This window comes from Pyxicephalus adspersus, chromosome 6, assembly GCF_032062135.1.
Source record: "Pyxicephalus adspersus chromosome 6, UCB_Pads_2.0, whole genome shotgun sequence".
In the NCBI taxonomy this organism is placed as follows: Eukaryota; Metazoa; Chordata; class Amphibia; order Anura; family Pyxicephalidae; genus Pyxicephalus; species Pyxicephalus adspersus.
The window spans coordinates 55,424,269-55,435,993 of NC_092863.1; the positions used below are offsets into that span (position 1 = coordinate 55,424,269).

The 11,725-nt window shown below is 38.6% G+C and overlaps 1 protein-coding gene across 1 annotated transcript in view; it reads left to right on the plus strand.

Annotated features, from left to right (window-relative positions):
• Positions 1-6,081: 6,081 nt before the first annotated feature.
• Positions 6,082-11,725, plus strand: part of PPP1CC (protein phosphatase 1 catalytic subunit gamma) — a gene marked incomplete in the record, with an annotated part of 11,427 nt that continues 5,783 nt past the window's right edge. Inside the window, 1 exon segment of the mRNA XM_072415871.1 lies at positions 6,082-6,334. Coding sequence (XP_072271972.1) covers positions 6,280-6,334 — 55 coding nt within the window.

Sequence of the window (11,725 nt, forward strand, 5' to 3'; positions counted from 1 at the left end):
ATAGTAAGCCAATAAAATATATAATATGCATACAGCTTATATTTTTTTACTATAGAGACACTGACACTGTGTTTATCTTGATGCCTGATATACTAATGTTACCAATTTGTGAAGAATGAAAAATACTAACCCTACATCAATTTAATCTATTTTTAGTGGCACAATTGTTAAATTCTACTTCCTCATTAGATAGAGTACAACATAAATAAGTGTACACAGATAAAACAGGATATTACAGAGTAGCAGAAGGTATTAATTAGACTTGGATGAACTACCAGGCTACAGGTGAATGATTTGAAATACACATGAAAATTAAAAAAAGGTAATGTACTTTGGCTATATAATGACAGTAGATTGGAGAACATAAATTTACATAAAGGACTGAACTAGCTAACAGTAAAATAGATCTGGAGGCATTTTAGATCACATCATTATTGACAGTTAACTAAACATTTTGTGCCCATAAAATAAATTGTTGTTAAAGACGATGAATAATCAAAATCAAAGTACTTTTGTTGAACTTTTGCTCTTTCCCCCCATGCTTAGGGTAAAGCTGGGCCTAAAATATTGCTACACTGTTGGTGTAATAATAATGTTTTAAAGTTAAAAGACATCTATGTGAGTAAATACTCCTATTGTTGGTTGTTTTTCATTTTTTTGTATTAAACCTCACTGTAATGCAACCATAGTTCTAAATCAGTTGCAAATTAACCTCTTATCAGTAAAAGAAAAGAAAACTTTCAACTGACAGTGTTTGTACCTTGCCATTTGTCTGTTTAATGCCCTGCCTCTGACTGCCCATGGCACCTCTACTAACCAAATTCCCTTCTCCAAATTATGTTACTTTCCACTGCTACTCCATCACTTGCACTGATCACTTGTTAAATCCATTCTGAGACACATCTCCTTTTCAATGTCAGTGCTACCTGCACAAAATACTACTGGTGAAATGGCATACTGAATCTGTACACCTACGTGTTGAACAAAACAGAGTGGCTGTTTATGGGTGAAAAACATACGAGGAGAGTGCAGGGAGCTGAATGGTCTCCCTGGGGGCGCTTTGAATGGTGGCAGAGTTCATGGTAATCCATATACCAAGGAAGGGAGGTGATTCCATCCAGGACTGGTGTATGATGGTCGATGACAGTGCTATCTCAACAGGAATGATTGTCCTGTGTTTTCTGCCCTACATCTTTCCCTCTTGCCCTGGGGCTAGAGGACGCCTTTGGTATACCTTGATATAGGGGATAATATGACAAACAAAATATAGACTTCTAGATCTCCTGATGAAGCGAACTGAATCGCCGCCAAATGCAGAGAAAAACAACATCTAGAGAGTTATGATTGTATATCAAGTCAAAGCTGGTGATCCCCATTTTTTGTTTTTTAAATGTGAATAATAAAACTTCTTCATCTTTTAATGATTCATTTTAATTAAGTTGTTGATTACAGTGATTTGCTACCTTAAAAATCCCTTACATGTTTTGTTGATATAGGTGAAAAACACCTGAAAAGAAGGGTTACATCTTAACAGCAGTAAACCCAGGCCAGCTTGCCCTATGAAATCCTAAAATTGTTACGTCCAGTTGTGCTGATGCACACTGCACTAAGTTAGACAAACAGCTTATTTCAACATTATCATCACCAGGGTGCCATGATGTGTAATCACAATGGGCGACTATGGATAACATGTTGAGCATGCCATGTCCTGATGGTCTTTTACCATCATGCTAAATGCTACTGTGAAGGATATATCCCTTCTTATTTTACTTCCTGGGAAACTACTCTGGAGCACTATTCTACCCCTGCACAAACAGAAAGAATAATACTATTTGCTCACAAATCCTCAATTAGCAGCAGGTATCAGGAGGTGGCATTTAAAATAGTTTCCAGTTGGTACAGAATCCCAGAACATATCCATTTTCCACTTATATCAGATATTTGTTGGAGAGAGGAGGGCACTATCCTACATATTTTGGTCTTGCCCAGTCTGACTGGTCCACAGTATGAAAAGTTTGTCAATCAGGTATAAATTATGAGATTCATGCTGATTCAGCTTTTTTTCTTTTAAATCATAATGATTTTCCACTGGAAATGTACTTCAATTTTATTATAAAGCAGCCAAATCTTGTTAACCACCACTTTGGTTTTACTTGGATGCACCCTCCAACCTTACATTTGTGAATTGGCCCTACACCATCTAGTAACATTTAACCACGGCAGGTACCCATAGAAGCAATATTTGGTTAGATCCAAATGTATAATTGCCACTTTTGATGGACAGCTTGGTCTGCATGCAAATATGCATAAAAATATACATATTTTTCAGAGATGTGTATCTACGTTATTATAAAAATATATTTTTTGCTCTACAAGAACAAAAGACACTACTTGGGGATTCAAAGTGTAAAAATCATTACGCTCAATTTTCTAAATTATAATGTATGCTATTTGCCTTCTTTATTTTTAGCCATGTGCCTGTTATTTCTTGTTGGCTGCCATCTCTGAAAATAACTTTCAGTATAGCAAACATGGTTGGTATGACATTGATCCTAAAGTGCCTGGTATATTATTTATATAATAATATTCATTCAAATATTTTCTAGTTTTGCAGAACATTTGGACTATACCAACACAGATTTTAGCAGTCTTTGGATGGACAAAATATGTCTTTTTATGAAGGTCAAAACCATTGGAAGAATTTGTTATGTCATATTTCTTAAATGAATCAATTGAAATGTTTTTTTTTTATATATAAACATATAGACCACACCACATATAGATGAGGTGGGCTGGTGATTCTACATAATACGTGAAACTGGCAGTGTATTTCCCTACTGTTTTTCTGGACTCCAACCAAGGGCATTTCACCTTTTCACCTGCCTAGCTACCTATAGCTTACCTGTTCTCTGCTAGAATGGTAATGTTTGAGCTTCACAAGCTTGATGTACTACATTTTAACATGGTTTTTCAGCTTTCTAGAGAGGTCTGAAAACAATTGTCAGCCCCACAAAATACAAAGTGGTATACTTTTAATCAGTCTCCCAATGAAAATATAGACAAATTCACAGATTGAGAGGGATTCACCAGCATTTTCTGGCAGAATTTCTTCTATGTATTATATGACATTTACTGTGCGAGTCTTGCTAGGTGAACTCTTGCCAGAGGCTAATCTTGATATGGTAGAGTCGCTAATTTTTACACTTCTGTGAATCTTTGAAGGAAGGTTTTGGGCAAATCTGATTAAATAAAAGGAATCACTTGCTGATTGTTGTTTTCCATGGTGCTAGGCCTGTCTTTATACATTGCAAAATGGAATGTGAAAATGTAATCCTAATAAAAAAAATGACTTGTTGAATCATTGATACATATATATATATATATATACTCCCAAACAGTTCATTGTTATAGCCACTCCCCAAACAGGTAAGCTTACATTGTTAGGAAGGAACAAAATGTACAATCACTGTACAGCACTATGTAATGAAAATTACATCTTTAAAGGTTAGTGGAAATCAATAGAACATTTCTCACAGAAGATTCCTTTTAAAACTTCTGCTGGTAACAAGCAAAACATGTTGGGTTTACCCTATTTTTCCATTGTCACTTTGACAGACAGTGAGGTTTATTGTCTTCAACAGGGCATAGATAACAATAAAAAATATAAACTTTGTGTTTAACTTTCATCAAATTATGTCAATACATATATAGAAAAAAAAGACCATAACCTACCTTCAAATTGACTTCAGTGCATCCTGAACAAACACATTATTGAAAGTCTTTCATTTTTCATGATAAACGACCAGTTGGAAAAGGAAGACATTGTGGCCCTAGGCAGGATAGCCTAACTTCTCCAATCTAAGGTCCATTCACACCAGATCCTTCATTTCATTCTTATGCATACTGTCATTCAGAAAAAGGATTAAAAATATTTTATAGTTCAGGCTGTCTGACAGCAGCAGCTGTATAGCATCCTGCTATGGGAAGACTTTGTCCTTTTAAATATATATGATATGATAAATAGATTTCAGATATAGGATATACAATATATTTAACTCTGGTCAATTTATTGAATTTTTGTTAGAGGCACAAAAACAGTAGTCAGTTCTTGATCTCCTGCAGAGATGTTGAGTCCTTGCCAAGACTTTGCATTAAGTTGCACATGTACTGCTGACAGCAGGCAGGAAAGTATCTTTGAGAGAAGTGGAGTGTTTGGCACAGGATGTGAGCAAGGTTCAGCTATGGTTGCTACTACCCCCGGCCCCCCTTTTAAAATTTTATTTGACAAATTTGTTTTTTCTCCTAGTGACAACCATACAGGCCTTGATTATCTGGGAATCACAAGGATTAAAATCTGATTCAGACAATAAATCTTTCCCACTTTAGCAAAACCTTAAAAAAATAATCTGAAACAGCGGTTTGCCAATGGTTGCGCCCCCAGCGGTCTCCTTCTTCTGACCCCATTGATCATGTCCCCCGTATGGACACAACAAAAGTTGCACTACTGTCCCCCCCAGGATATTTGGCAAACAGGCCTGAGTCTGCGATAGGAGAGTGTGTGGGTTCTGGCATCATGGCGTCACTCTGGGGAAAGTTTCTTCCCCTTTGAGTGACACATGGCTCCCCGCACATGTGATCCGGATTCTGTCCCTGCGCATGCACACTTGCTTCTACTACATGACTCCCGATTTAAAATTATGAATTTAGTGGTTTGTGAGGTCCGAAAGGTTGGCGACCTCTGGTGTGGAATAGGGCAAGTTATCATGAGTGGTTCTGAAAGAGGGCTGTTGCTATTCCATAACCTCATGTAACTGTGGCTGCCTGCTAGAGGTTAGAAATGGTGTCTGAGCCATGCTGGATCCAACACGGGTGAGTGAGAAATGCCCACTAAATGCCCATCACACCCACCACTGCAAGCTGATTTGTTTGTAAGCAGGGGTGTAGCCGTAAAAAAAAGAAGAGGGAGCACGGATGCACATTATTGTTATAAACACGTGCCCGTCCCACTATACCCCTGTTTGTAAAGAGATTGGTGGTGCCAGGCAATGGTGGCTAATTGGTTGCTGGCAAGCTGTTTTCTGCATGGAAAGGGTCACAGTATTATCTGTGTAATCCTAGGCTTTGGCTTTTTGGCTCAAAACATTTTTATTGATTTTTTAATTGAATTTGCAGATACAATGGTAATAAATGTGATAACAAAATACCATTCAGATTGTAGAAATGAGGTCAGATAAAGCTAAGTTTATTGTGATAATAGTCTGCCTTAGCATTAGGTGTATTACCCTGCACTCTACAGATTGTGGTAGTCAAGGGAGTATTTGCAATTTGTCTCCTGGTAAAGATTATTTCACATAGGTGAAATGTAATTCACATAGGTGAATATTCACATAAGTGAATGTGCTGATAATTCACTTTACACATAGATACACTGAATTCATTGAGTGGATGCTGGAAAGAATGTCTCCATCGCACTGATAATGAAAATTGCCAGTGTTACCAAAAACGATCACCGGTGTCAACCTAATGGTCATACCAAATGGTGTTGAACTCGGTTCTATGCGGGCATCATAACATTGGAGTTCAGTCCCGGCTTGTTACCCCTGGCAACCAATGGAGGAACCATGACTGAGAATGGCTGCTCTTAGCTAAGTGAAGGGTCCCCTGCAATGTAATAATTCACTTTGCTAAGTGAAGAGCCTGTGTACCTTTAGTACACCAACCCCAAGGTGTTACCACAAATGACACAAACCTAGGACACACACCTACCAAACCATTATAGCGACAACCATGAAGGATAATCATCTAAAAAAACAATCACTGATTGTTGCTCCTCCTGGCTGTCTTTACTGTTTTATGTATTTATTTATTTATCTAAATAAAATATTTGTTCATGAATATTAAACATTTTATTATCGCTATTTATGTCTTTCAGTGACATATAAAAATTTCCTCCGCTGTTGTGTCAGATAAAATAGTGCGCGCCCACACCACCTAGCTAACGATTAGCGCAGGAACACTGAGCGTGAGGCGTGCTTTGACCAAGACGTGCTCTCGTTTCGGCAATAAATAGTCTCTATGACAGGAGAGAGATTCGTGCGCAGGCCGGCAAAGGAGGAGGTGTCGCCATTTTGTTCTGTGCTCGTATCCTGTAACGGAAGCAGGTTGAAGGCTTCGCCCGAGACCCCAGCCGGCTGCCTTGCTTAGACCCTCGCCTGCCTTCTTCCGTCACTGCCGCGATAATTCTCTTTCCTCTGGGCGTACACTGAGGCTTTGTAGGTCATGGCAGATGTCGACAAACTCAACATCGACAGCATCATCCAGCGGCTGCTAGAAGGTGAGGAGGCTTCCTGGGCAGGCCGGGCTCTGCGCTGAGGGACCCGGCCTGTGCTATATCTCTCCGGGGGCTGCATATTCGCCGGGTTGTGGGGAACAGCCTGGCTGCCTATTCGCCGCGTTGTGAGAAGCTGGGATTGCTGGGGCCTCACATTGTCCTGGCCGGGGGCTCATTGGGTTCCAATTAAATCTTGTAGCTTCTTCTTATTGCCATGGTGGCCATGTTCGTCATTCACCTGCAGTGCTAACATATTTTAGGATTCTTGGTCATCATATCCTATAAGACCCCCATAGCATGCTGCCCATACATATAGGAGGGCACAATATATGGAGGGAAGGCTGGCATCAGCTTTATTTCTTCTGTCATGGTGAGGATTGTCAGTGGCACTGAAGGAAAGTCCTCAATATTGTCACCTGTGACATGACAAGCTGGGGGCCCTTACTCCGAATAGTTATCCTTCCTGTTTTTGTCACAGGAAATCAAGATAAATCTCCCCTGATGGGTGAAACAAAATTTGTTTTAACTGGTATTGGCCTTGTTATAATTTGTTGTTGATGAAAATATTTATTGTTATTAGTCACTCTACTATAGGGTTGATTTGTGGGGTTTTATTATTCTATATTGTGTGGAACACAGCCCAATGGATTTGTCTTGCACCCAATTGTTTGCAAGAATACCTTTCTGATCTGATTGTGTTTTATACATTTATTGCCACATATGTATAAGATACACATTGATTATGTCTTTACATTATATGTGTAATGTGCACCCCTGGCCATATTTTGTATATTGTGCCTATTTGGCAATGTGTTTTCTTTCACATCCACATACACCCCAGTGTGCAGGGATTGTAACCTAGCAAGGAGGACAAAGCAGCATTGCATAGAATTTTCCTACTAGACTTGCAGGGTTGATTTAGATTTGGCTTCTTCGGAGATCATTTTATTTACTCATCAATAATCCACATAAATATGCTAACTTTCTGTGACTTTGCCATGAATCTTATAGTAAGGCCATGGCCAAGTATAGAATGTATAGATGATGGCATGTGTTTTATGTATGGCAATGATCAGATGTGTTATACAATTCTGATTGAAGCTTGGTGAGATTTAACAAAGTTCCATAGGTATAAGTTTGCTTTTCATTCTTCCCTGGCAATCTTATTAGGGGTAATTGTGTGGCTTGTGTCAGGAGTTTAGCTTACCCCCCTAATATAAGTAATGTGTTAAGATTTTTCAGGGATTTTTTTTTTTTTTTTTTTCCATGTCTATGTACATGGCTTAGCTGGTGTCTTTATTTGCTCCATTTTGATCAGATAAATATTGCAAGTGTATCGTATGTTAATAAGTGCCAGTAAGTCTTTTGGTTACAACAAATCCTGTGCAGCACTGTTGTCTACATTAGTCTCTCCTGACAGAACACGTCTTCCTATTATGAGGAAACGATGGGCAGGTTTTCTTCACTCATCGCTGATATATATAACACAAATTGGTGTACACAAATGCCTGAAAAATGTGCAGTGCACCTCAAAAGGAAATCTGGAATTACAGTCCAAGTAATGGGCACTCTATCATATGAGTAATTTTTTCTTGTGTCCTTTGAAGCATTGTTTATTAGTTCATGCTGTCAGTGTGCAGAGACTGCTGGTGGTTTCACTATTTGTGAGGGCAGCACACCGGCTGTAATTTATTTTCCTGCGTATAGAAGAAATCTACACGTCCTATGATTCCCGGCATTGTCATGGATGGAGGTGCTTACACGGCTAGTCGCTGCTGCTGGGGATGGCTACAAATGTGGACTTTCTCAATTCAGCATGAGATGTCACCACAGGCATTAGGCATATTGGATCCACTAAATAAATGAATTATTTATGGAGACTATTGAAACAATTTTTAGAACCAGATGAATTTTTTGGACTACTACTTTAATTAGATATATAAATAAAAATGAGACAGGAACATGGCTGTCTATTGCTCTCTGTTGTATTAAAATGACCTATCCTGGGATAGCAATGCTTTTCTCTATACTTCTAGTACAGTAAATGTTGTCGCCCCAGGACGAAGTATAACTAACAAATCGCTGGGGGGATGGAGGATTAGAGGAACTCCTGCAGATTATCACATTTTGTAAGTTTCGGTATTCTAAAACGGAAGAGCAAGCCTGTTTACCTGAGCCACTTGTGGGGATCAGTAGATCATATTGTGCATAATACTATATAATTTCTCAGTAAAAGGTGGAGATCTGTGTATTCACAAATGGAAGATGGTCCCTTCCTCAAGACAGCTGTCTGAGAAGACTCCTCATCCTTGGCAATTATCTCTCTTCACTTCCTCTTGTCTCTAGATAGAAAGTAAAGGGAAATATCAGACCACAAATGGCAATGTTTCACTTTAGATATGCTGTTAAAGTTTGTTTAAATTTTACTTTATCTGTGGCCCATTGTTGAGACCTGCCTTCAGATATACTTTTAGGAAGTTGTATGTTTATGCTTATTACAATGCAGTATTCAGTACCAGTTAATATGTAAGATGTGGTTAACCTTGGTGCTGGGGTTGAACAAGCACTTTAGTAGGGGCTCTGGAATTTGCAATCCTGTTTAACCAATCTTACCAACTACTTTATTTGATAACATTATATTAGGCTTGTTGGTCCTATCTGAATGTTCTTTTAAAATAGTGTTATTCTTGCAACTCTATGTACAATCTTTGCTTCTGGCACCTATATAACAGCTTAGACTGCAGAAACAAATATCAGAACACTTTCCCAGTGTAGCACCTAAATCCAAAATAAGCTGATCTTGCCCTCCACAAAAGACTTGTTTACCATTGTGTGACATTCTGTATGTAGCAATACAGGTGTGTAAGTCACAAAAGGTTAGGTGATGCACCTGGTATTGTCCCTTATATCAATTTGCTGAAGCAAGCATTTTAAAGTGTTAAATGTGAATCAATACTTGAAACTTTTTGCTCTGTAAATATTTCATATTTTGTTTGTTCACCTCTTTTTGTGATCTTGCTGCCATCTGATGAAATTTAGGTAATTTGCTATCTGGAAGTCTTTTATAAGAACAACCTATTCTTTTATGTTCCAGGGGCGAAACAGTGCTCTTCTGTCCCCACCCTATCATTTCCCTCTACTTTCCTCAGTCTGCCCTTAATCATTTGTTACTTAATCCAGATTTTTTATCAAATAATTAAGGTCAGGAGATGTTCTCCTATGAACATCCAGGTAAGGTGTGTAAAGTCCACTCACCCAGTGGAGATGTTGGCATCTTATCATGGTTTCCCATGTAAAGGCTTCTTGTTGGCTTTTTGATTAAATAGTAATTAAAATTAGCCCACATTGCTGAATACATGCCAGAATGATGACATTTTCCTTGACCTGTAGTACAACCTGGTAGTATGCTTGGCACATCACCCTGCTGTTCTTGGTTGGATTGCCACCAGACCCCTTCCTGCTGATACCCCTTCCTGCTGATACCCCTTCCTGCTGATACCCCTTCCTGCTGATACCCCTTCCTGCTGATACCCCTTCCTGCTGATACCCCCTCCATGAATGGTGACAAACCAGGTGCTGTACAATGCAGGTGGAAGTTGTCAAGGCTTGATGTGTAGGAACGCTTTAGAAGGTCTGGGCTAAATGGATTGGGTCAGTCTGTTTTGTTAATGTTGTATCTAAGTAGTATATCATGAAAAGTGTGGATAATGTGCGTTGTTAGGCTACAAAATTGCCAGTGAATGCTTCATAGAAATAGAGTTTTGACCCCTTATCACAAAAAGAGTTCTATAGTTTTATTGGCAGTTGCTGTGAATAAATTGTTTTTTTTTTTTTTTTGTTTTCAAGACCCTGTAATGGCAGTACATGTCAATCATGGCAAATGTATATTGTTGCTAATTTGCTTTTGATCTGTTTGCAGTGGTTTTTGCTAGACTTGCATTTTGTCGCGTGCTTATAATCGTACACAAAACCAAAGGGAAACAAATGGGAAGATCTTTGGGGCTGTACGAACCCTTATTAGTTTTGTTAGTTGCCAAAGACAGCTGCCTTGGGTTTTGACCAGGTTTTTAAAGAGAAGTATCCATGCAGAACAATGAGAAACAAATGGTAAGCTCAGTTGGGGAAAAGCCTTGTCCTATGATTGTTTGTAATTTGCAGTAGTGAGTTATAGTTTGGTTCTTTATCATAATCATCTTCAGCAATAGGTGCCTTAGTAGCTGAACCGTATTTCAGTGATTGGGAAGCTCTTAGATTTGCTGATCTTTCAGTCATTGTGGAGGAACCATACTGTGATGTGGTGTATTTGCTGGGATTTTTGTGTGTCTTTACTGTCTCCTTTCCCCAGACTAGGGTGGTCAAAGTAATGTGTAGCCAACTTCAGAAGTTGCACTGTTTAATGTATGTTAGGTGAAGAAAATACCATGCTGCGTTTTTGTGCTGTGCTCAAAAACATGTTGCAGTATGTATCAATGCAACAGTTTTCTCAGGTAAAAAGGACTAAACCCACTTATCCTTTAGCATTTTTGCATCTTAAAGAATTTGCTCAGATATTCTTGTTCCTAAATAGATTGTTGCTGTGCACATTTGTCTAAGGCTAAACTTGCTTAAATAGGAAATGTCTTGGTAAACATTGGCTTTAAAAGCCCTGTAACACTTTGTAGTGTTGCCTGCACAGATGGCTTAAAATACATGTCTGTAATTCCATGTACCATGCTAGCTGTCTTCCAGGAAATTAGAAGTGTAAAGCACAGATATGACCTTTTTACAAACTGGCAAAGGAATATCCCTACTATATATCTTAAGCCACCGTGTTTACTATGCAGTTCGGGTCATGGGTCAAACATTTGGAACGGAACATTATAAATAAGTTGCACTTCAGAGGTACAAAATACAATTTTTTGTGATCAGCGTGTGGTGTAAAAACATGTTGAAATATTTCCCCAGAGACTGATTTTGATGCTGTCTTTCTGCAAATATTTGTTGCTTGGCTGTCAAGATGACCCTCTGTCTTCAATGCTTGGTGATCTTTAACCCCCAAAAATATGCAGCTAAAGACTGGTCAGCTTCCCTCATAGGGTGATACTTTGACGTGAAATAATAATTTTACCAAGATAGAAGTTAGTCTTGTTCGCCTTTTAAAGGTTTTTTCCTCCCACAAAACCTTGTGACACACTGTGGCATCTAAATATCTAAAACTAGTTGAATAAATCTAGTTAATATCTCCAGACTGATTTTGATGCTACTCATGGTCACCTCTGTTACTTCTGTGGAAGTTTTCCAATAAACTGAAGGGGAAACTAAACCTGATCCACCCACCAATGTAATTTTTTTTCATCTTTCTTATGGCACCTCTTACACCAGATTGTTCTAGTCCTTCCATACAATATCCAAACT